General features: G+C 41.9%; 1 protein-coding gene across 4 annotated transcripts in view; it reads right to left on the reverse strand.

Annotated features, from left to right (window-relative positions):
• The window catches only part of FAT1 (FAT atypical cadherin 1), a 133,762-nt gene that overhangs the window by 19,383 nt on the left and 87,530 nt on the right, over window positions 1-26,849 (reverse strand). For all 4 annotated transcript variants that reach the window (XR_007151514.1, XM_047855608.1, XM_047855609.1 and 1 more), the window contains exons 7-16: window positions 24,229-24,368; window positions 19,027-19,302; window positions 18,663-18,873; window positions 9,043-13,110; window positions 8,127-8,323; window positions 5,579-5,732; window positions 4,354-4,587; window positions 3,144-3,533; window positions 941-1,155; window positions 549-686 (exon numbers count right to left, since the gene is read on the reverse strand). Coding sequence is in view for 3 of the 4 variants with exons in the window: in XM_047855608.1 (XP_047711564.1) it covers window positions 549-686; window positions 941-1,155; window positions 3,144-3,533; window positions 4,354-4,587; window positions 5,579-5,732; window positions 8,127-8,323; window positions 9,043-13,110; window positions 18,663-18,873; window positions 19,027-19,302; window positions 24,229-24,368 (6,023 nt within the window). In the remaining variant the exon portion in view is untranslated. The remainder of the gene's footprint in view (window positions 1-548; window positions 687-940; window positions 1,156-3,143; window positions 3,534-4,353; window positions 4,588-5,578; window positions 5,733-8,126; window positions 8,324-9,042; window positions 13,111-18,662; window positions 18,874-19,026; window positions 19,303-24,228; window positions 24,369-26,849) is intronic.

Raw genomic sequence — 26,849 nt, forward strand, 5'->3', positions numbered from 1 at the left:
CAGTCACCTCGGCGAGTCGCTCCCGGGCTCACCAATACTCAGCGGCTCCCTGTGCCTGCAGCAGCCAGCGTGAACCTCTGCTCTGTTCCTAGAACCCCGTCCTAGCACGCGTCCCTCACTTCTCACCAGGACTCCTCTACTCCAACACAATCTAGTATGATCACCTAAGTACTTGCCACGTCTTCCACGTCTCTGTTCATGCGGTTCCTCACGGCGACTCGCCTCTCCACAACTATGGCTTTCTGAGTCTGCCATTACTGAAAACCCAGCTTCTAGCTCCATGAAGTGCCTCCAAACACCAGAGCCGATAGTAGTTTCTTCCTGAACATGAACTTTTGTTATGCAAACTTCTATCAGTATGAAACACATCTCTTCTGTTCTAGAGATTTTCGTACTGAAACTGCTTTTCCAGTATTTGTATCTTACTTCTCACTGCCTGAGAACAAGGTTGGTTGTACCCTTCTGGTGCCTCCCATTAAGTGGACAAGGAGCTTCTATTTACCGACTTGGTAATCTGTAAACAATTTAAGCCAAAGTTTTGCACGTACTGTTTCCCGGTCGAGAAGCCTGGTCACTTTTACTTCTCCCCGGGCAGGGTCAATTGTAAACGGACTTCCTTGATTGCCATCTGTAATTGAATAGCGGATGTGGCTGTTCGAAGGTCCATCAGCATCGTCAGCCATCACCTAGAAGACATCATGCTCCTACTTAGGAGACAGCTGAGGAAGGGGTCTATGAAGCAAGCTTTTCTGCCATCAATAACTAGCTATTATAAGGCAATCATTTATAATAGAGTCAGTTATTGACTAGGGTAACAAAAGACATTTCCCCATCTTCCTTCCAATTATTTTCGAGTTAAGGCCACAACAAAAACTGAATCGGTCTTCCTGAAATTTCTTGCAAAGATCCAGAAGAACACGGTAGGGGAGGAAATACACACCGTGATGACAGACTGCTCAAGGACGGCATCTTCGCTGATCACTGCTGTGTAGGTGTCTTGGCTGAACACAGGGGAGTTGTCATTGACATCGGTTACGTTAATGCTCACAGTGGCCACATCACTTAATGAAGGTGTCCCCCCGTCAGTGGCCTCTACAGTCAGGTAATATTCATGAGAGCTTTCATAATCCAGGTTCTCAATGATAAAGATGGCCCCTGCACAGAAAATCAAAATGACTTTCATTACTTTAAAATGCCACCACTTTCTCCTACTGTGACTGAAATCGAAACTTTTAAACAAACCATTTCTAATTTCTACTTCAAACATTTATCATTTATATATATATATATATATTTTTTAATGTTTGTTTATTCTTGAGAGAGAGCACCAGCAGAGGAGGGGCAGAGAGAGACAGAATCCGAAGCAGGTGCCAGGCTCTGAGCTGTCAGCACAGAGCCCAACGTGGTGTTTGAACTCAAAAACTGAGTTCGTGACCTGAGCCGAAATCAGACGTTTAACGGACTCAGCCACCCAGGCGCCCCTATCATTTATATGTGTTTTCTAATTTCTTCATTCAGCAATTAAAAGTTATGAATTTGCCTATTCCTAGATCCTTATTTATTTCTCTGTGATACATAAATTGCTTTCCCAGTCAATACTACCCACATTCCACTAGAAAATTATATTTCTTCTTTTTTCTAAACCATAGTTTACTATGGATGCCACTACAGTACAATAAAAAGGAAACATGAGAATTCTACTTGTTGGCTTATATTTTCCTCATTGTTTTTCTTTTATAGAAGTGTGTATCTTGTTTTATATCTCCAGAATAACTATTTACATCCTATCATTTAAAAAAAAAAAATCTCTTTTTTGGGAATATAAGCTGGTGCACTCTGGAAAACACTATGGAGGTTCCTCAACAAATTAAAAATAGAACTATCCTACGACCCAGCAATTGCACTGCTAGGCATTTATCCACGGGATACAGGTGTGCTGTTTTGAAGAGACACATGCACCTCCATGTTAATGGCAGCACTATCAACAATAGCCAAAGTATGGAAAGAGCCCAAATGTCCATCGAGGGATGAATGGATAAAGAAAATGTGGTATACATATATACAATGGAGTATTACTCGGCAATCCAAAGAATGAAATCTTGCCGCATGCAACTACGTGGATGGAACTGGAGGGTATTGTGCTAAATGAAATTAGAGAAAGACAAAAATCATATGACTTCACTCATATGAAGACTTTAAGAGACAAAACAGACGAACATAAGGGAAGGGAACCAAAAACAATATAAAAACAGGGAGGGGGACAAAACAGAAGAGACTCATAAATATGGAGAACAAACTGAGGGTTAGTGGAGGGGGTGTGGGAAGGGGGATGGGCTAAATGGTTAAGGGGCACTAAGGAATCTACTCCTGAAATCACTGTTGCACTGTATGCTAATTTGGATGTAAATTTTTAAAAATAAAAGATAAAATCAAATCTTTTTGATTTAACGATTCCTTTAACACCTTTCGTTTCCTTACAGTCTGTCCTATTAAAAAGCCCTAAAAGTAATAATTCTACAGTATGCATTAAAACTACGTTTTAAAATCCCATCAACACACACCTGCTCCTCATCTGAAATAGTCACACTCAATTAAATACAGTTTGAAAGGAGTGACTTTGTACAACATTCGAACAGCTTAGACCACAGGTTAACAAGACGACAAAAGCGTGTATGGAGCAGGAGTCAATACCTCCTGCAACTCTTGACCTTGTGGATAGTTATTCATTGCGATTCAAAGTACTTCGGCTATTCTACATACCTAGCGTATGAAGACGTCAATTTTAATGAATTATCAGATGCCTCCTACAGAGACTAGGATCCAAGAGGTGGAAACTATGGTTTCCCTTAAGAAGCTACTTCACGTGGACTCAATATGGAGACTCGTAATGGAGCCATCACGCAAGACCCTCCACCACCTCCCACTCTTGATCTTTACTCATGTAATGCGTCGGACATCTCGACTGAATTCCTGGAGTGTGCTTTCATTTCCCTGCTTAAACGCCGAAGGCACTTAGAACCTTCATCTTTTTAAAGGATCTACTGCCGATCTACGAGCTGGCACTCTGTACTGCCTTACGTGCTGGGCCATCTCGCCTTTTTTGGCAGAATAAAGGCCTTCTTCTCATTTTCAGGGCAGGTTACCTGTTTTGGAGTCTATGCTGAATTTTCCGTGTTCGTTTCCACTTATTATTGAGTAGGTGATTTCCGCATTCGCTTCGATATCCCGACTGGCCGCATACACCTGGAGAACTTCTGTGCCGAGAAGAATGTCCTCAGACACGGTGGCACCGTACTCACGGTATTCAAACACAGGGGGGTTGTCATTTATATCCAAGACGGACACCACAACAGTGCCGGTAGCCGTCAGCCTCCTCGGCAAACCCTGGTCTACGGCTTTCAGAGTAAGGGTGTACACGGCCCGCACTTCTCGGTCCAAGGGCTTTTCTAACTGAAGGATTCCGGAGAATTCATTAATGGAGAACTGCCCGTCAGCAGAGTTCACCAGCGAGTAGGAGATCTTCCGATTCAGTCCTGTTGACAGACGACATCACGTCAGAGTGTTTGATTTCAAGAAATTTAAATTATTTTTTGAAAAAACGTGTAGCATGTTTTAAAAGGAAAATGCGAACACTCGTTACTGAGACGTTCCTAGGACTCTGATCTTTAAAAAGCAAACATTTTCACTGACAACTTACTAACCTAAAACAAATACAATTCCATAGTTACCTGGCTTTTTAAGACTAAATTCTACAGCATACGGTCCTGCAGTACCCAGCAGGTCTTTTAAAATGAAATCTATGATTTAGCCTCAGTGTCAAAGATTTATTTGAAAAGTGGTACTTTTGTTATTGCTTCAATTCTTCAGTATTAGTATGACTTAAGAAATTGTTTTCTCTATCGAAAGATTATAAATATGTATCCTAGACTATTATATTCTCCATAAAAATTGTGAAAGGTTTATAAAACTACAGCAGTGTAACATTTGCTGCTCTGTCTCCACATTAAAATCTCTACGTCACTAATGGTTTATTCATAAAATAACACTTCACTGATTAATTCAATTGGATAGGAAGATCAGGTAATACAGTCTCCGACCGTAATTTTAGGGACACCACAGATGTCTTACAATGGTACGTGCACGGGGCACAATTTTGAGACTTCAAACGTGAATAAAAAATGAATTCATTACCCTAAAGATTTCATTCCATTTTTAATGCTGAGGAATTAAAAAATACAACAGTGAGTTAATCAATATGCATAAGGTCAGTAAGTCAAAGGAGACCGAATTGGGGATGAGGTTCCTAAGATCTCAGAGCACAGTCTGAAGCCAACAGCATCAGCTGGACGGTACCTGCATCTGCGTCCGTGGCCTGGACCCTAGTCAACAGCGTCCCAGGCTCTGTGTTCTCGAACACGGTGATGGCGTACGGATCGGCGGAGAATTCAGGGGCGTTATCATTCACATCTTCTAATGTGAGCACAATACTGGCTTGACAGAATCTACCCCCTCCATCTGTGGCCTTGACGAGCAGGTTATAAACTGCTTGCTCCTCACGATCAAGGGGGGCTAATGTTTTCAGTTCACCTGAAAACAAACAAAAAAGTGGATTCACTTGAAATTTAAGGTGTGAGCTGCAAATGCACATCTATTTCTTCCCCTTTCCGTCTTACAATGACAAAATTTTGGAGCAGCAATTTTATCAATGCTATAGAGTCAACGGCTGCAGGAGCACACTGAGATCCAGGTTTCCAAACCCTGCTGGGAGCTAGCTTTAAAAAAAAAAAAAAAAGCTACCCATTTACCAAATTTAAAATATTTTTAAATTGACTTATAGATTCATAGGTTTACAATCAGTTCTGGGGGGTGGAACTCCCAGAAAACTGTTACTTGGACTCCTGATATTAACAAAATACAAACTGTAAGAGAGAAAACAATCTAACAGTCTTAAAGATATAAAGATGAACAGAATACCATTCATCATTTAATGAATATGCTAAATTATTAATTTATGGCCACATATTCAAGAAAACTATATACAAAACAGATAAAGCACAAAGTTTGAGATATACTTAAATTATGGAGTTGTGTGTTTTTTTTTAAATGTTTATTCATTTTTGAGACAGAGACAGAGCATGAGCAGGGGAGGGGCAGAGAGAGAGGGAGACACAGAATCCGAAGCAGGCTCCAGGCTCTGGGCTGTCAGTCAGAGCCCAGCACGGGGCTTGAACTCACGAACTGTGAGATCATGACCTGAGCTCGAGTCGGACGCTCAACCGACTGAGCTACCCAGGTGCCCAATTATGGAGTTTTTTTTTAAGTTACTATTAAAAACTAAATTTTAAATTCTGGGTTCAAGTAGGTGATATTGTTGTCAATTTTTTTTTATCTTATCCCAAATTTTACACACTAAATTGCTGTGTAGATTTCTAATTCTAAAAGATGCCAATTTTGTGGCATCAGAGTAAATTTTCAAGGAATGGGATATAATTTCAAATTTTACATGTGACCTAAGACCACCTATATCTGATATGACTTTGCTGGAACATGGTTAATTTTGCCCCAAACCCCATCTTACCTGTGTCTGGATTTAGTTTGAACTTTTCTGCCCCTGGACCAAATAATGTGTAAGTAATTTCAGCATTGGAGCGGATATCTGCATCTGTAGCAGACACCTGCATGATCAGCTTCCCAGGAAAGGCATCTTCTGGAATCGTTTCCGAATATAAGCTCTACAAAGATTTTGAATACCACGAACGTAAAACATTAAGCGTTAACATGACTGCCAAGGGAATAACAGAAAAAATAATCATTTAACTTTGGTCACAGAAAATGTGGGAAATGACAGAATTTAAAAATCCGAGGAGCTTTTGAAACCGATTTTTCTTATAAAACATATTTAAAACAAAAAGGAGTCACGTCACAGGTAATTCCTCTGTATCAATGAAAGAGTCTGATCTGACATTTAACCTACAGAATTCTGAATACTTTGTGTCTTTAAGTTGGTTTCATGTTTAACTTAAATTCTTATGAGTGAACATAGTAGCATTCCATATATATCTGAAAATTGGTGAGTCAATGCCTGTTACATCCTGTCTATTTTCAATACAGGAAGTTATTATTTGCAATCTTTCCTAACACAGAGCCAGGTGACTGCAGTGGAGACAGACGTGATCCTCATGTCATGGAGAAAACAAAGATTCCCCCAGGTCACTAGGGTGAGTGCAAGCGACACCATGGCCAGGACTCTTCTGTTACCCAGCCCCCGCCCTTCCCATCTGACTGAACCCAAACATAATCAACACTTCTTTCCAGTTCCAACTCATTAGAAATCCATGCAATCAACCAACACACAAGACTAACAGGTAAGATTCTGGTTTTTTTTTTCTTAAGATGAGCTCAATTCTAGATGAACTACACTTTATGACTCATGAAACAGGATACTTTGCAACACTGATGATTTCAAATGAGCTAATATCTTAATTTTATTATTCTCAAAGATGACAGCGCATCATATCCAAGTAATGTGCGAGTGTTTAAAAGAAAAACACAATAAGACGCACACACTTATTTTCTGTACGACACACACAGACGCCACCCCCCCCCCCCCCCCCAGCTGTACACGATACTGTTGCCAAAAAGTAGAGACATGGATGGGAATGAAGTCCTCCCTCCTCTGAAGCTCCCTTCCCTGCTGACTGTGCTCTATTTCCCTGAGAACAGCTCTGTCCCTTGCCACAGCTGTGACACTGCTCATCTCCTCTGTTCCTCTTCCAGACCGTCTTCCCGCTCTCTTCCCCAGCCTTCCCTTCATCTACCACTCTTCTTCCTTCCTCAGACTCTCCTCTTTCTTCGGTGGGCGAATCTATGTGCCTACTGACACGCGCCCTCCCTGCAACCAGGCACCTGTCCGCATCATGATGCCGAGCCCTCCGTCTCCAAGCCACGCTCAGAGTCCCACAGTTCGCTTCCACAGCTCCATCATCTGTTCAGCAGCCAAACCCCCATTTGCTGTCCTGCCTCCTAAAAATCCTCGGCTCCTGCCCTCTGAGTAACACTGCCCTGGTAGGGGTCTCCTCCCCCCACCTCTGCTTCCTCCTCCCTTCTCCCTAGGAGAGGAAATACCCACAGGTACTCTTTGTCCCTTTTCGTGATCATCCTCTCGGATGGATTCCATTGTCCGTCATCCAAAGAAACGGCCAAGTTTGCATCCCTGCCCATCTTCAATCTCACCGTCTCTAAACGTCTACAAAACCGATTCGACTGGATGTCCCGTGACCCTACACTTAATGAGTCCAATACAGACCACAACATGCTTCCTCTTAAGCCAACCCCACCCCAGGCTTCTATCTGGGTCTTTCTCCCACTCGCTTCTGTAGGAAATGGCAGTCAATCCCGACATCACACGACTGCCATGTCGTCACCCGCAGGCGGCACCACGGGCACCAGCTTGCGCTCTGCACCGTCTTTTGTCCCTTCGTGCCTTTGGCCGCCTCCACCCCGTGCTCTCACTCACGCTCATCCAAGTGTACACGACCCTACCGAACGAACATGTCTTCTGTAAGGAACTCTTGGCTCACGGCAGCTCCACCTTCCAAACACAACGGGTTCCGAGGTCCTCTCTTCTCTGGGACGGAGTCCCAACTCCTCTGCCGATCTAATCACCACCTCCCAAAGGCTGACACCCCCGCCCCTCCCCGGGAGCACTCCTGCCCCGGTCCTCCCACCGCAGCCTTGGATGGGAACGGCTCCTTCTTGGTGTATGTGTTCTCATATTCAACGGGCCCCGGAGCTGCAGAGCACCCTCACAGACCTCGTGTAGAACAGCCAGTGCCCCCGAAATAGGCTCAGCCCCCAATAAGGGGAATGAAATCTTCACAAAGCATTTTTAGAGTTAAACATAACTGCAACCTTGTCTGTAATTTACAGCATCTGTGAATGAGCATTTCCCGAAATAGTTCTGGAGCTGATCCAACTCTTGCCCCACTCAACACTCACCTCTGCTTAAATGCTCACCGGCTATCATACGAAACGCATCTGAATTACAGCCAGCGCCACAGGAGAGTCCGAATGAAAGGTTCAGAAAGAAATCCAAATTCGTAATACACAAAGAAAGAACCGCCTACCTTTTCACAGACTGGACTGTTGTCATTTGCATCAAGAACTTTCACTTCAACTATGGCTTTTGAGGAGAAGGTCCCATCGGTTGCTGTGATAGTCAGAAGATAATTGTCCCTTTTTTCCCTGTCCAGAGGTTTCTTCACAAACACCTTCCATTCATTCTGTATATTTTCAATAGCAAACTGTCCCAAAGGATCTCCTCCTATTAAATCAATGGAGGAAGAGGACAAATTGGCTGAAATAAGTAAAGATCTAAGTGACAGGAGACATAAATACATTTAGTGTTATGGTTTAAAAGAATTAAGGGTTTTTTTTTTTAAAATTACTACATTTAAATTTGGCTTATTAACTTTCCCAGTTACTCCCACCACCACCAAAACATCAAGGCATTAAAATGTGTACTGAAACACAGCATTAAGCTAAAGAAAACATAAAAGCCTACTAAACAATACGTTACCCTATATGGAAAATATAGTTGTTATACATATTTATCATTTGCTAGGTTCAACAGAATGAGTCATAAAAATCAAAAACAGTCCAGGGGTGTGCCTGGGTAGCTCAGTTGGCTAAGACTCCAACTTCGGCTTGGGTCATGATCTCACGGTTCGGGAGTTCAAGCCTCGTGTTGGGCTCTGTGCTGACAGCTCAGAGCCTGGAGCCTGCTTCAGATCCTCTCTCTTTCTGCCCCTCCCCCGCTTTCACGCTCTCACTAGCAAAAATAAACATTCAAAACAAAAATAGTCTAATGACAACTGTTAGCCTCTTCAATGTAGCTTAACAGATGTTATTTCTACTTATTTTAGGCTTACTTAATTAAAATCATCCCTTTAACTCCCGATCTCCCTAAAACACTGTATTTCAAAATGTATACCTCTAATCCGATTTATGTTTAACTTAAACCATTTTGCTTCAATGTTTTACCTGTTATGTAATATGTAACTTGTCTATTAATTTCTTCAGAATCGGCATCTGTGGTACTCAAGATGGCGATGACACCGCCTGGTGGGTCATCTTCGCTCACGGTCCCTTTGTATATCTCTGCCGTGAACCGTGGGGGGCTGTCGTTGACGTCGGTGACAGTAACATCCACGATGGCCGTGGAGGAGAGCTGGATCTTTTCACCATGATCCGATGCAACCACTTTAATCTGGTAATGGTCTCTCTCTTCATGGTCAAGTTCCTTGAGGGTCGTAATCCAGCCTGTCTCCATGTTAATGGCAAAAGATTCGATGACTTCCACACTTTGTGACTGATCTAGACTGTACATGACTTGGCCATTGGTTCCTGAATCCAGATCAGATGCCCTGGCCTGGATGACTCTACTCCCCCCTGGCAGGTTTTCAACAATAAAAGCCTCATACGGGTTAGACTCTAACACAGGGCTGTTATCATTTGCATCTTTCACTTGGATGCTAACATCTACAGATGCCACCACCTCGTAGTCCTCATGAGCGCACCTGGCAAGTATGGAAAACTGGTACCACTTAGTCGTTTCGTGATCAAGACTCTTTTCAAGTTTCAGTCTGCCGCTCTGTCTGTCAATCACAAAGAACTCATCCCTGTTACTTTCAGGAGTGTTCCCTTTGATTAGGCTATAAAGAACGGTCCCACTATGTTCTGCTCGGATGAGGTCTATCTCTGTTCCAATAGGCATGTCTTCTGAAACCGTATAGGTATAAAACGGTTCCGAAAATTTTGGAAGTTGTATTTCTGGTGGAAGTATTTTAACATAGACAGGAACCACAGATTCCCTTGACGGAGACCCACTATCCACAGCTCTCACAAAGAAAGTGAAGAACTCATTTTCTAAGCCAATTAAGCTTTCTTTTGTAGTAATTATGCCAGATAGTTTGTTAATTTCCAAATTCTCCTTGACACTTTCAGAATCTGCTTCAATGGCATAGGTGACATCGGCATTGGATCCCTCATCGGCATCACTTGCAAGAACTTTAATGACGGATGTCCCTTTGGGAGCACTGGACCCAATGTCCACTTCATACTTGGTTGCTCGAAACTGGGGTGCATTATCATTGTCATCTGTAAGGATGACATTAATGGTGCAGAAAGCAACTTTTCCACCGGCATCCTTAGCCATTAAACGAACTGAGATTACTTTCTCTGCTGGAGTTTCTCGATCAAGTTTCTCCAAAGTAAATATCTGTCCTCTGTCATTTGTGTAAAATCTGTCTTTGGCAAAGTCATTTACAATATGGTAAGTAATGTGACCGTAAATACCAGAATCCCCATCAGTTGCTTTGACCTCGATCACCAGCGTGTGTAAGGGAGCATTTTCAGCTAACTCCACTTCATATTCGCTCTGAAGAAAAACAGGACTGTGCAGATTGCCTCCAATTACAGTTACCTGAACCTGAGCTGAACTCCTAAAAACTCCATCAGAAACAGAAACGTTAAGACTATAAAATGGCTTCAAGGTGTGCCGACGCACGTTTGAGAGTGTGACGATCCCCGTTTCACCGTCAATGACAAAATTCTTATGATCATTGCCAGAGAGAATGGAATAGTCCAACCTGTCTATGTCTGAGCTGTCTGCATCATATGCTTTCACACAGGTCACGAAATGCCCATGCATGGCGTGTTCGCTGATTTTGGCTTCATAGATCTGTTGGTCAAACAGTGGCGGATTGTCATTGAGGTCCGTGACATCCACTGTCACAACCACATCACTGCTCAGGGGGGGCATGCCACCGTCCAGAGCCCTTACAAAAATCTTGTGCTGCTGGAACTGCTCGTAATCCAAAGTTCGGACTAGCGAAATGAGGCCGGTGCTGCTGTCTATGTGAAAATGATCATGACTCTTGCTATGGTTCCCAAACATATGGTACGAAATTCCCCTATTTGGTTCTGAATCAGAATCTGTCGCTCTGACTTGAACGACAGACGTGCCGATGACAGCTGCCTCGGACAGGGTTGCGGCATAAGACTGCTGACCAAACACAGGAGGGTTATCGTTGATGTCTTCCACTATAATGTCAACAAATACTTCAGCATGAGCACCGGTCAAGGAGTCGGTTGCTCGTATGCTCAGTTTATAAGCCGGGTGGGACTCGAAGTCCAGAGGGGCTATGACATTAATAACTCCAGTGTTGAAGTTAACAGTAAACTGGCTGAAAGGATCTCCATCCGTGATGCTGTAGAACACTTTCAACCCTTCTGGACTGTTGGCTTGTACGTGGACAACCGGACTGTGCATCTGGATATTCTCTGGAACCTCTGCGCTGTAGAAAGGTTTTTCAAACACAGGCATGGCTTTATTCATAACAGTGATCGGAACTATCACTTCAGCCGAAAACGCTGGGTCTCCTCCGTCTTTTGCAACCACTGTGACAAGATATTCTTTATTTAAGGTGTCAGGTTCAAACTGCTTTTTCAGTGAAATTTCACCTGAGGATCCGATCTGAAAATGCTCGTGATGCTCTTTAAGGTAGTAATGCACTTCTCCATTTCTGCCACTGTCTCTATCAACGGCGGTAACGTAGCGAATAACGTGGCCCACCACGGTATCCACTTTAACAACAGCATAGTAAGGAAGGTTGACAAACACTGGTGCATTGTCATTTTGGTCTTCTATGTTGACCTTGACAATGACATGGGCCACCGCTGAAGGCTTGTGTTCTTGGGTCACTTCTACCACCACATCAAATGCCTCCTGCTGTTCACGATCAAATGGTATGCCAGTGGTTGACAGAACTCCTGAAGTCTGGCTTATTTTAAATCTGCGATCTGGGTTGAGGATATGGTAAAACAAAGGCTCGTTGATTGGGTTCCCAATGGCAGTAATGACAGCTAATGTTCTGGCTTCAGTGGAATTCTCTTTCACTACTGCAGAGTAGAAATCTTGGGTAAACTTCAGTTGGCTTTCTTTGCTTTCTTTCACATTAATTTTTACAGAGGTAAAGCTTACAAATCTGCCATCAGAAGCTCTAACGGTTAACTCATAGCGGCTTCTTAGCTGAGTTGTGTTTTGTACAGTTATAGTACCAGTCTTGTGGTCCATAAAAAACTTCTCCCCAATGTTGCCCTCGGTGATAGAGTACATCAACTGTGAGAATGCACTTGAATCAGCATCCGTAGCATTTACCGTGATGACTTTTACTCCTCTGTATGTTGGCAATAAAAGAGATGCTTCATATAATGATTTGGAGAACACAGGAGGGCAATCGTTAATGTCTATTACACGTATAGTCACATTAGCTGCATACTCAGCAAATAAACGTGGTGTCCCCATGTCATGCACTTGTACGGTGAAGTGAAAAGTACTTGTTTCTTCATAGTCCAAACTCAGTACCGTATGAATAGCACCAGTGCTAGAGTCAATAGCAAAATATTTGTGTATAGATGGTTCAACAATGTGATACACAAGCAGAGCATTTGATTCTTTATCAGCATCAGTTGCTCGAATCACTAATGGGACATTTTTGTCTGTTAGGACCACGCTGTTAGTTGAAGCTGATTCGCTAACGAGTCCCGTATATTCTGCCTGCATGAAGACTGGCAAGTTGTCATTTTCATCCTGTAGATGCACTAAAACACTTGTGTTAGTAGACAAACCAGCCATGTTAGTTCCTTGTATTATCAATGTGTAAATGGGCAACGTTTCAAAATCCAGGGCTTTCTGAGTGACGATACTTCCAGAATGTGGATTAATATCAAAAGCATCAGCTACATTTCCATCTTTTATTTCATACACCACTGACGACTGACTCTGCGCTGTAACCATTCCGACAAAACTCCCAATGCCGACAGTTTCGCTGATTTCAACAGAATATTCTTTTGATGTAAACTTAGGAGAGGCATTGTCAGCAATTGTCACAAAGACATGCACAGAAGTTATTTCACTCATTGGTGGATTCCCTTTATCGGTAGCTTTCACCATTAAGTCATATTCCACTTGGCTATTTCGATCTAATTCTTTGGCAGTTTTTATTAAGCCCAAGATGGGATCAATGGTAAAAGAATTTCCAATGTTTCCTAGGAGGAGAGGGGGTAAAAACATGTTACAGAAAAATGCAAGGACCAATACAAGTAATAGCTGGAGATACACAAACTTTTTTTTAATCTTTAAAAGTGATTATTCTGTAATTATACAGAAATTCAGGGGTGATCAACATTTGAATAGAACTCACTTCATTTTTATCCACCTAAAATGATGAGGCAGACTTTTCAGAGTTTTGTAAGTTATGAAAAGCAAGAAACACAAGAAATATTACTCTAGGAAAAGCCAGAACTCACTTGCTGTCACCTGAACCAGGAATATGTTGTAGAAGGTTATCCTTTTGTAGGGCAGTTAATAATTTTCCAAAGGTCCCTCAAAAATCCTTTGAACATACTTCTACTTTCAGCATTTATCACTTGCAAGTTTTCAAGACTCTTACTCATTATGAAAAGGAAGACTTCGATTCACCAAGAAAATTTAACAAGGTTCAAGAGAGCTGTCCCTTATTTTAAATATCCAGGGAACTGTTGAATGAGCTTGTGCCTTACCTGCCCTACTGTGTCGCTTTCGAAGATTTCTGTAATATTCCCTTCTTAATCTTTTTCAGGTCAATCTACCCTCTACGTCAGTGGTTCTCAATTGGGGGCGATCTTGTCTAGATGGACATGTAACAATGTCTAGACACGTTTTTAGTTACCACCACCTAGAGGGGGAGGGCGCTACTAACTTTCATTGGATAGAGATCCAGTATGCTGTTAAACATCCTACAATGCACAGGGCAGCCCCACAACAAAGGATTTTTTGCTCCCAAGCGTCAACAGTGCCGACAGATAAACTCTAAAACAGACGGTTTTACTTGTTCGCTTTGGGCCTTTTCCAGCTACACTGTAGGTGCCTTTTGCTGCAAATGCAACTCCACAATAGTCCAGGTTTTGTATCATCAACTGAAATCTTTCTGAAGACACCGGCAGCTTACTGAAGTCTAGCAGTTTACGATCTCTTTGGATAGATTACAGCAGTGTGAGGGTCCTCAGACTGGATTCACCTACACGCGCTCCGTCTCTGTTCTGTTTCACATCCGTGAGTCCCGAATCCATTATCCCCCTCACGGAACTGAGTTTATTTTCCCCAAATGAACTATCCCACTTCCCCAAAACAAACCCGACTTGCCACTTAACTGTTTTTTTTCAAGTTCTGTTTTCGTCTAGGTTTGCAACCGCGTGTGGCCCTTCGCAGGCCAGAATCACGTAGTGCAATTTAGAAACGGGGGATTGACCAAGCACTCCTTTCTCCACATCATTACTAGTAAACACTTCCCCGACAGCCTTCCTTTCCTTCCTTTAACACTTTTCCCCAAAATCCATAATATAATTTTTTCTGAGGCCAGACCGGGTCTGATTTTCATTAAGCCTGCCCAGTTCCACGTCTCGGCCCCACGGCCATGAGGGATAGTCTACAACAGGGCAGAGGCCGGGCTCTCTTCTTACAAGCCCCAAGTTCCAAGCTGAACCCTTGCCCATGAATGGGTGAGCCGTGAGGCCTTTGCCACGCCTCACAGACCCTAACTTCTGCCTGTCTGAACGTATGAGTCAACAATCCCAGATTCTCTCATTGTGCTTTAGTCAGTCACCCCAACTCCAGGGACCTTTCTCACCCTACCTGGGCGCCACCCAGGCCTTCCAATACTGACTGTTTGCCTGGACTAATATGGAGACTGAGAAAACCTTTGTACAGTGGTCTGCATCCCCACCCCTTGGGCTTTCCCTAAGTCTGTACTAACGAAGGAGCCGACCTACCATATTTTATACTCAATCCTCTCTTTGGCATTTCTCTTATTTGGTGTAGTGAAATCTTAAAGCTTCAAACATGCAAGGCCCAACATGGAGGAATGAATAGATTTTCTCTGCAGTGAAACAAGCTGGTGGTATTAGAACACTCTACTTTCCACACAATGCGCTCCCTGCCCTCCCAGCCTTGCTGTCTCTTCACGCCTCATCCCTGCGAGAACATTCTCATCTCAGGATGACTGTATTTGGTGGGTTCTTTCTAGAACAGTCTTCCCCAGCTATTATCATTGCTTCTCTCTCCATCCATCCATCCATCCATCCATCCATCCATCCATCCATCCATCCAGGTTTTACCCAAATGCCCTTCTGCTTAGAGAATGTGGTGAAGCCTTCCTTTACCTCCCTAATCAGAATGGCTGTTTTATTCTCTTATCCTGTTTTTTCTTTATAACACATATTGCAACCTTCTTATCCGTTCTTCCACTAGAATGTAAGGCCAATTTAAGCATGGCTTGTTTTATACATTCTTTTATCACCTGTGCCTAAAAAGAATGCCTGACACACAGAGACATATCCTATGTCCTATGTAAATATTTGATGAATGACACAACTTCTATGCATGGATGGAAAGATAAATTAAATACCAAATGGGTGGACCAGAAGCCTGAAAAATATTAATACGTTCATCAAAGCACTATATTTATATTTTTACTTGGTTCTGTTTTTCTGCAGTTTACTTCTATCACTACCAACAACCACGTGTTAGATTAAGCACTACATTCTGAAGTACATTTTGACAAAAGCAACACATACTAAATGGAAATTTCTGATAAAAATTTTTATCAGTATATAGGGGCACCTGGGTGGCTCAGTTGGTAGAGCGTCCAGCTTTGGCTCAGGTCATGATCTCACGGTTAGGGAGTTTGAGCCCCACGTCAGGCTCTGTGCTGACAGCTCAGAGCCTGGAGCCTGCTGCGGATTCTGTGTCTCTCTCTCTCTCTGTTCCTCCCCGACTCACGCTTTCTCAAAAATAAACATTAAAAATTTTTTTTTTAATCAGTATATAAAATTCAGAAACATTACTACCAGAAGTATCTTAATAGGAAGGTTAAACAGGAACCCAGCTAGCCAGTTAACAGGGGGTTTCCGACATACATATACAGTATGGAAGGAATCATCAGATTTGCAGATGGGAAAGCAACATACTTATGTGGAAAAACACTGCAGGGCAGCTGAGTGGCTTAAACATGCCCGTCTGATCCACTAATGGGTACAATTCATCAAATGCTGAAATACACGCACGTTATTTGTCAAGAAATTAATAGGGCAGTGGTGGAACTCTTTACTAGGTTGGGGGCTTAAGTCATTCGCTTTAGCTGGAGATATTGGTGATTTCCTTGTAGCCCTAGATTGTTGTGTCTGAAGTAGGCAATTATCTGGACAAACATGTGAATTTGGGCACATTAGCTATGACTGTATTACACACATATACCCCAAAAGAAATGTCAGAGAGCTATGCACAGAAATCTCTTTCTTCCTATGGTGGACATGCTGTGGACCCTCAGTAAAGCGCTGACTGCCCAACAGGATGGCAGCCTCGAGTGTGAAACGTACAGTTGCAATTGCACTTCTATTTAACCTAAGTTTGAGGAAGAAAATCAATTCTAGTCAATAAGGATATTTACAGAGTATCTTCTATTTCCAGGCATTATGACAGTTTGGAAGTTACAATAATCTACTTTAAAAAAAGAAAGAAACACACACACCCCACACGGTCCAGAATAGGGCGCTGATGTCTCTGAACACGTGAAGTCAGTTGTTACTGAAAATATCCTTTAATTAATTCCTTTTTCCCTGAAGACTCCTAATGAGACCAAACTTTTTGCTCAATGAATTGCTGCTAATTAAACATGCAGTGTTACAGCCTGAATTTGTAACTAGTTTTCTGAACTTTATTAAATGTAACCTGACAAATGAGAAGGTGAATATGAGTAACTGAAATGAAAGGTGTTATGACCACTTTACATTTCCACCTATTCCAACAGATTCACACACACACTCTTCTGCATTTTAACAGTAGCTGCTGCCTACAATTTTTGAGCACACTTTTTATATTACCCAATCTATAAAAATCATCTTCTAAGAAGTTCAAATGCTACACTGAAATAGGCCCTTGGTATTATCTACTGTTTGAGTGGAGATACAGTTCATTCTTGGAATACCAAATTACTAATCCCATCAGTCATCGCAAGCATTTAAAGAATGCACAAGCCTTTAGTGAGGCACCAAGAATCGTACTTTAACCACCCAGTTGTTGAAAATTATGTGAAAGCTAAGGGGAAAGTTGAACATTTTCTCCTACACAAACCCAGGCGGTTTGTCTGTGAGAAAATTATTTTACTGAAGTGCGCAGGCATGCACAAAGGGAATGCACTGTTTTTTTAACAACGAAATTTCTGACCCCGTGGAAAAACCTTCATCTTTGTTCAAGGCACTCACTACATTTTTAACCTTGAACTACGAGCAGCACACAAGATCTTATTTGTAAGTAATGGACTATATTTGGTTATTTTCAGGGAAACAAATGAAGCTTTGAAAATACTAAGAAGTAAAAATAGTTTAACCACATAAAACACATTTTTTTTAAAAATTATTCTCCATGTACCCAGCTTTTGATTATATGACCTATAGTTAATTCATACCTCTACACCAATACCAATGTCTAGGAAATGCACAATTTCTAAATATGCAGAGGAACAGACTTATAAAAGAGTGAGAAGAATGAAAGAGACTATATTCTTTGTACTAACAATGACCTTGAGAAACATGGAAAAAATGGAAGCTGCCTTCTTGATTCTTAATCACTTACTCATTGTATTTGGCAGAAGGAGGGAAAGTTCCAAAGCAAGATGAATTCTGACAGTACAAAACATATGCCCTAAAGCAGATCCCTGTGTCAATCAGGGGCTTTCCTTTGCCATGAACATACATTTGTGGAGCAGTGACAGCCTCTACCTATCAAGTTCCTAGCGCGGCACCCATGGAATGAATAAATGAAAGACCGAATAGCATCATAAAAGAGAACAGAGAACAAAATATTTCACTTTGGTACAACTATTTCTGGGTGATCCTCCTTGTGTCCACCAGCAAGACCCTGGATCTCTTGCCCTGCCACACCTAGAAGAAAGGTCCACACCGACAGTTCAGTTGGCCTTCCTTGCCCAATTCCAGCAGGCTCCTTGGGCTTTTCAACGTTTCCAGTCCAAATCGCCACCCTGGGCCCTATTGCAACAACCTAATTCCATGAAGGAAACTCAACTGTAACAGGTGGATGACAGGGGCAGAAAAACTAACCCTGGAAGGGGTAAGCAGAGGCAGGACACCAGCACTCTTGTCGTGGAATTTCCTGCTCTGCCCAAGAGAAAATACTCCCCGGCTAAAAGTTAAATTACTAAGGCCAGTGGTTTCCTAACAATGTTTCAGAGTTAACAAGTCTTATGGAGGAAAATGTCGTATGGTTACAACATTGTAGAAATAAGGAACTGGACCGGTTTTCTTCACTGCAAGACTTCTCATAGCCTTGAATCATGCTAAGAATGTGAATCTCTTTACTGGAATGTAGGAGTCTCACGAGTCTCACCTTGCTTTCTAAAGAGGCTTCTTTCTCCTAATATGTAAAATGGTAGCTGAAGATCAATTTCAGCCATTTTTACAGTGACACACAGAAATGTTTCTACATGTGGAATTTTAGAAAAGAAATGTACTTTTTAAAGTTAACATACTGAGAGCTCCAAAATTACCTGATTCGATCGAGTACAGCACTTCAGCGTTCTTCCCTTTGTCCTTGTCCAGAGCTGTAACCTGCAACACTACTGAGCCAATAGCTGCAGATTCATAAACCCTCCCTTCATAGGAGGAACTTGTGAACCAGGGGGCATGGTCATTGGTGTCACTGACATTGACAATAATCCGTGCAAAGTTGCGCTTCACAGGAACATCTTGATCCCGTACCTGAAAGATTCAATACATTATCATTCCTGTGTATGTGTGTGTGGGGGGGTGGGGGGGGGGGTGGTTCCCCTATATGGGATTAAAAATCACTCTTAAACACAGGAGACCTTTCAGAAACCAAATACTGGCCAAAGGATGAGAAGAAAGCCGTACCATGACAGTAAGAACATGTTGGTGGATGGCTTCATGATCAAGTGTTTCAGAAGTATAGAGAGAGCCTGTCGCAGGATCAAGACGAAATTTCTTGAGACTCAACGGATCAATGCTGCTCTGCAGTGTATAGATGAGCTTGTTTTTTTCATCCTTATCCACAGCACTGATTTGTAGAATTTCTGTTTCTGGCACTGTGTCTTCAGGAATAACAACTTCATACTTTGATGTAGAAAATTGAGGACGATGGTCATTTGTATCTATTACTTTGATGAATACCTATAATGACCAAAAAGACCCATTATAATATCCCTAATTATAATATTTATAGAATCAAGGGGAAAAATCAGGTGCACAATGGGGAAAAAAACGGATTTAGCAAAGTGAAATACAAAATTGGGAAATAAAAACAAAAACCTAGAATAAAAAAAAATCCTTAAAATATGTCATGGCTTCTTACCTGTATGAGCAAGATAATGAACACCTCTCTAAATTCTTGAGAATAACTTTGGAGGGCATATGGAACACCTTTCACACACTTCTTTCTGACTGAATACTTAATTTCTCTTAGGTCACCACTAGAGAGATATTTCTAGAGTACTCATGGAAGAGTAACCAAGAATTTACTTGAGCAGGATTTACAGAAGGCTAATTCCTTGTATCAGATTTGAATCTGCAACCACCACACTAATGAGGAGAGTACGATACTGGGTGATTACTGTGTTGATCTATTTATTTTTTACATGATTCCTAGTATTTAAATTTCTCATTCTAATCTTCAGGACTCCAAATTGCTATTGATAAATTAGAAATGTGCTTTAAAATCTTCATTACATTTTTGTGACCATAAAACTTACATATAAATAGGAAACACATTCATTTCCTAAAAAAAATTTAAGGACACTGAAAAGATACACTCTCTTAAATATGTCAGCACAGGGGCACCTAGGTGGTCCAGTCTGTTATATATCTGACTCTTGACTTCAGCTTGGGTCATGATCTCATGGTCATGGGATCGAGCCCTGTGGGCTCTGCAGTGGGCATGGGACCTGCTTGGGATTCTCTGCCCCTGCCCCACTTATACTCTCGCACTCTTTCTCTTAAAAAAAAAAAAAAAAAGTCATCCTAGAATAAAAACCTTAGAGGGAAAAAAAGCCAATATTAAAAAAACTTAGTCCTAAGCTGAATTAAAAATATTTTTTTTTACTTTAACAGTAAGAGGATTACTTTTCAGATTGAAAAGATGTGTGTGGATAAGGCATAGTGCAAATCAGTACCAATTATAATAAGATGGTTTAGTTACGACCAAGAAATCTGAGCTTCATTAGCCTGTATAAAGAGGTTCACTAGTCCAAATGGCACAGTAGGACAAAGTCCCGGGAATGCAGAGGTTTTTATTAAGCACACTGGTGCAGGCATGTGAACTAGAGGTCTTTCCATGGAAACTACACCAGTGCTCTCATAAAACCCTACAACATCACTGATGGACTTGTAACATTAAACTTTATATACTTAAGATATGCATTCACTAAACCACAGAAAGATTTTATGTGAAAGTTATGTAAACATTGAAAATTACAGACCATTTTTCAAAGGTCAGTGATGATCCAGAAGAGATGGTTATAATTTCTCTAAGTTAAACCATTATATATTCATTTCCACTATAAATTTATGTATTATTTTTCTAACGAAGTTAGTGTTGAGCAGAGGTACTTTACTTCTGCTCTAAAGTCAATTAATCACAACTAAATAGAACAGCTAAAGTAACAACCTTTTTTTTAAAATTTTTTTTTAATGTTTATTTACTTTTGAGAGAAAAACAGAGACAGAGTACAAGGGGGGCGGGGCAGAGAGAGAGAGAGACAGAGAGAGAGAGAGAGAGAGAGAGAGAGAGAGAGAGAGAATCTGAAGCAGGTTCCAGGCTCCAAGCTGTCGGCACAGAGCCTGACGCAGGGCTTGAACCCAGGAACTGTGAGATCATGACCTGAGCCAGAGTCGGACGCTTAACCAACTGAGCCACCCAGGTGCCCCAGTAACAACCATTTTTGATACAGCAACTCCACTGAAACACGGCCGCAGGGCCCTTATACACTCGGCACTCACCTACACAACACTGGAGGGCAAATATATGTGCAACAGCCTCTGCCCTAGGTAGCTTTCAACCTCCGCAAGAAATGTCTTACGCATATGAAGCCACATATTATCAGGTAAGTTATCAAGTAACTTTTTAGGAGTCCAGAGATGGTGTGGGACATTTGAAAGCTTTTAAGGAGGAGGTAAGTCTTGGCTTGCGTAGATGATCAAAGTATACTGGGATTGGGGGGGAACGCCTTGGTCAGACGTAAAGGCAAGTAGTAGCATCACACATCCTAGCTTCCGGAGACTGGAGAGAAGGACATCGAACTAAGAGATGGTAAAGGAGAAGGGAGAAGGGAGGATCCAGTATGCAGAGCCTTGAGAACAAAAACTCCCGTGTGCTTTGAACTATTTGTTCGGAGGAAATTCACCTTTACCTCCTCTTCTCAACTGGCAGACCATTCTAGCAGAGCAAGATGAATCGCAGGGATGGAGAATGGGGACAGGGAGGTGACTCAGGTGTCAAGTGGGGAAAAGAGTCCAAACCAGTGCTGATAAGCAATAGCGAGTGCTCTGTGGGCGCACAAGGCCAACTGGTTCCAGGGGCTTCAAGCACAAGCACCCCGCGTGCTACCTCACTCACCCCTCAGAAGTGCCTATGAGGACAAAATCACGATGCCCGGTTTCCAGGTAAGAAAAGGGAAACACAAAGGGTTTTAGCCACTTGCTAGTGGATAGGGTTAAGAGATTCAACCAAATGACCTGAGCATAATGTTGACCGATGCTTGAAAGAAACCGTAAGAAAACATGAAAGCAAAGCTGTTTTGAAGAAAAGAAAAAGCCTTAACTGGATTTCGTAAGTTACCTCGAGACACCAGATAAAGCAAAGTGACTTGAATCAATACCCATCAGCATCCTAAGCGGAAAATGGCAGGACAGGAAAAGCATGGAGCAGTGCTGTTTCCAGAAGGTACTGGGGGTTACACTGTGACCCGCCCCCCACCACCACCCACCTCTGCTGATGATGCACTCACTATGGCTTAACCCCACTCTCCAAATCTCCCCCAAATCCCAAATCTCCGATTTGCCCTTGGCTATTGACCTCAATGCAGCAAAACTCACCCTGTTGGTTCCGGACTTTTACCTACAAACCTGAATCTACTGGACTGTGTTTCTGGTACCCTATCAACCTGGTTCTGATCTCGGTGATGCTCTTCAGATGGTATCTGCTGCTGTGTTCTCACTCACACTCCTATCTCCCTGTCATCTGCCCCACATGGAAATGTAAACCTAATTACTGACCGTCCCCTCTGTCTCACACTTTAACAGGTCAGCGTGGGCTCTGTAACCACTAATATTCTGACTACCTCTCCCCGCCAGCAATTTCATTAGAATATTATCAAGACCCCCTGAAAATGACTCAAAATAACTTAGAGAAGTATAAATGAAAGACTGAAACTGAAGACAATCTGCATCCCTCAAAACACTAGAATCTATTTGCCAGGATCTGTGCGATATTTCAATCAACCTGCACCACATTTCACACTAAGCTTTTGACTGTCCTAGCTAACACTACAATTATTGGGGGAGGAGCCCTCTGCTAATTACTCACCTATGTAGTAAGTGGTAAATCCTACAGGTAGACAGAGCATCTTCATTAATGAGAACGCCTGGCACAGAGAGCCATTTAGTTCCTTTTGCTAGATTTCTGGCTAGTTGATTATTTGAGCTGGTCCACATAAAGTTATACTCTTTGAGCCTTTCAAAATTTATCCTGTTAAATTTATTACAATTCTTGATATTTTTATTCTCATGTTCATGCTCTAAAGCCTAACTTCTATAATGGGAACAGTTACTGACAAAAATGAAATTTTAATACTGTGCTAAAACGTTTACGTGACAATCTCAAAATGACCCCAAAGCATGGTACATATGTCAGTTGCAAATACACTAAAAATCACAAGCATTTAGAGAAACGAATAAGGCCTTTTCATAACTGGCTCTAAATTATCTACTCACTTATTAGCTGAAAAGACATCTCAGACTTTTAGTCTTCAATCCTACGAGATGATTTGACAGAGGATCTGTCTCATATCAGATTTAAATTAGCATAACTTAAGATAAAAAAAAAAATTGGTTGGGGAGCCTGGGTGGCTCAGTTGGTTAAGCTCCAACTTTAGCTCAGGTCACGGATCTCAGAGTTTGTGACTTTGAGCCCTGCATTGGGCTCTATCCTGACAGCTCGGAGCCTGGAGCCTCCTTCAGATTCTGTGTCTCCCTCTCTCTCTGCCCCTCCCCTGCTCACACGTGTGCATGCCCTTTTTCCCCTCTCAAAAATAAACATTAAAAAAATAATAAAGATAAAAAACTGGAATTCAGGAGCATTTTATTCAGTATTTAATTTCTTCCTCTTTCAGAGTACAGCAGATTATATGTAAATCTTAGCTTCTACAATCCTAAGGTAAGCTCCAAAGGTGCAGGATTTTGTTTCCTAGTATTTAGCTTCTAGAAGAAACCTGCCATATAACGAGTGTTTAACAAATTCTCTGACAGTCCACAATGAGAATCAAAGAGAATTTAGACTTAATTTATAGGATTTTTGCCATTTCAATTTGAATTCCCAGTAATCTGACCATCTCTTAATCATCAGATAGGAACAAATAAAGATGTTAAGTGAATTATGACAACAATTTTACCATTTTATACAGCCCTAGTTAAAGTAGCCAAGGTGGGGGAATTGAGAAAAGGGATTTAAGACATAATCACTTTAATGAGCTTTAATGAAAATGACTCGGAGAATTCATCCTCAATAGTTATAAATTTTATATTAATATTGTTCAAAATCAGCAAAAAATTGAAAGATTTTGATAATTAAAAGGGGGCTTTTTAAGTCTTCTTGCAAAATTTCCAAAACTGGATAATTACATGCCAAACCTAAACTGAGATGTGCAGTTAATTTTCTTTCCCTAAATACAAATCCTTGGTGTGCATATGTGGAAACTCTAACAACACAGTAACTCTGTGAGCCTCCGAGGGCAGAATCAACTGCCCATACCGCCCCCGGGCCCCGGATATCACAAGGTCATACTAATCTTCCTCTGACAAATGCATCCTTACTAAGTCACCTACCTGTGTAAGTATGGTGGTGGTTCCGTCTGTGGCTTCGACTGTGAGGTTATAGTTTGATTTCTGTTCTGCATCAAGAGGTTTGGCAACAACGATCGTTCCGGTGCCCTTGTCAACATCAAAGTGACTGTCATAGTTGCCACCTAGGTTAAATTAGGACATACAGAAAAGTAACAACAGGTAGGTCATAGGATGAAATTCTGTCATTTATTTTGTGGCTTTCCACTTGTGAATGACGGGGGGAAAAAAAAACAAAACACTTCTGATATTGATCAAGGTGATTCCAAGGAGCTTTCATTTTGAAAGACAAGAAAAGATGGGCCAACTAGAAAGACAATGCTTACTAATGCAAAGTTGAGCTCTAATTTCAAGGGAAGCTAGTAACTGAGAGGAAAGCAACTCTGAAAACAGAAAAACGTTGCTAATATTGCCAATGAATTACTTTCCATTTGCTCCTTCAGGGGTTCTGAATAGGTCTTTAATTTATATACCTCAGTAGCTATATAAAGCATCACTTACTAACCAAAATCGGCTATTTAAACGTTTAACTACACACACAAAAATTATGACACTTGAATGAACTGCCCTAATAAATTAACTATTCAAAACAAATGTTAACTCTGGAAAAAATAATGGCAGTTAATGTCAATTAGTCCTGGCTCTTACATACTTGAAAAGAAACTTTCCCCATTGTTGCCAAACACAAAGCTTAAGGAAGCAAAAGTTTCTGTGCTACGAGCATTATCCAAATGCATTCCCAATTATATCCTAGATAAAACTCTCTTTTCAAATCCACTGCACTTGAGATACTTTTATCAATGAAGCGAAATGGAATGAAAATAGAGACTTAACGTCATGATGATGTTCTATTACAAAACGCACCAGAAAGCAAAACGAAACACACAGAAAAGCCACGATCTTCAACTAAACCTAAAACTAAGGATGATCTGGAGATGTATCAGAAGTCAGCATGTCTGCAGCTGGGATGCGTGACCATGCGCACACCATGGAAACAGAGGGCAATGAGAGAGTCACTGGACACGAAACAAAGCTTTAAAAGCTGACGCTTTGATCTTAGATCTCATAATCTGAGGCAAATTATGTGATCTCAGCAGATACCTTCTGCTGTACAGTTCAGGTCACAAGTCACCTGCAAGACGTGAAACGCTTCTCTAGCAAGTGTGTCGCCTGGCACGGCCAAACAGAAGCAAGCGAGCGTGGGAGGCAAGCACAGAACAAGGAGGAGCAGTCAATCAAACCAGTTCCAAGCGCAGTCAGTGTTACACGGGGAAGTTACACACGGCACAGCCGCAGCCTGCTCGTCTGCAAGCGTGACAGGAGTTAACAGACAGCACACACACTATTTTGACCGCAGTTAGTTACAAAAATAATCCTTTTCTTTAAAACTAAAGTAACGGCTGGGGGGCCCGGGTGGCTGGGGCGGCGAAGTGTCCGGCTCTTGGGTTTTCAGCTCAATCATGACCTCACGGCTCGGGAGCTGGAGCCCCACGTCGGGCTTTGCGCGTAACGGTGTGGAGCCTGCGTGGGATTCTCTCTCTCCCTCTCTGCCCTCCCCCTGCTGCTGGCTCTCTCTCTCAGAATCAATAAATAAACTTAAAAAAATAAATAAAGGGGCGCCTGGCTGGCTCAGTCGGTTAAGCGTCCGACTTCGGCTCAGGTCATGATCTCGCGGTCCATGAGTTCGAGCCCCACGTCGGGCTTTGCGCGTAACGGTGTGGAGCCTGCGTGGGATTCTCTCTCCCTCTCTCTGCCCTCCCCCTGCTGCTGGCTCTCTCTTAGAATCAATAAATAAACTTAAAAAAATAAATAAAGGGGCATCTGGGTGGCTCAGTCAGTTAAGCGGCCGACTTCGGCTCAGGTCATGATCTTGCAGTCTGTGAGTTCGAGCCCCGCGTTGGGCTCTGTGCTGACAGCTCAGAGCCTGGAGCCTGTTTCAGGTTCTGTGTCTCCCTCTCTCTGATCCTCCCCTGTTCATGCTTTGTCTCTCTCTGTCTCAAAAATAAATAAACGTTTAAAAAAAAAATTTTTTTTTTAAATAAATAAATAAAAGTAACAGTTTCATAGGTGTTGATGACATCAACAATTTCATACAATGACCCAAACTGGGAAAACAGCTTAACAGTCTAGTGTGGAAAATTAAAGAGGTAAAAGCCTGTACCCCCCTCACCCTGTGGCCCTGGCAGCCTAGTCCCATCGGCTTCAACCCACTGAAGTAGCATTTGGGGTACGGAGGGTGGCTAAAGGACAGAAGAGGGGAATATAAAGGAATATAAAGATCCAACTGGAGAGGAGTTGCAATACGTACTTTTGCTTTTAAGTATCTTTGTGATTAAGGTAATGTGAAGAAACAGCACTTAAAAACCTAAGATGTCAAAGTTTAATGCGAATTTCTTTTTTTAAGTATGTCAGAATAAGGTAACACGTTCTAGGTCTAAACTAAATGGCCGAGAAAAAGGAAAACTGACCTAGGCATGTCATTTTTATTACAGGGTTATTTCATCTAGTGAACCCTGCTTCCCACATTCCCAAAGTGTGGTAAGTCAAACTTAAAAAGGCCATAGTTGGCACTATCATTTTTAAGTCACACAAATTAAAATTTGTAA

Source organism: Prionailurus viverrinus, chromosome B1 (assembly GCF_022837055.1).
Source record: "Prionailurus viverrinus isolate Anna chromosome B1, UM_Priviv_1.0, whole genome shotgun sequence".
NCBI classification, from domain to species: domain Eukaryota; kingdom Metazoa; phylum Chordata; class Mammalia; order Carnivora; family Felidae; genus Prionailurus; species Prionailurus viverrinus.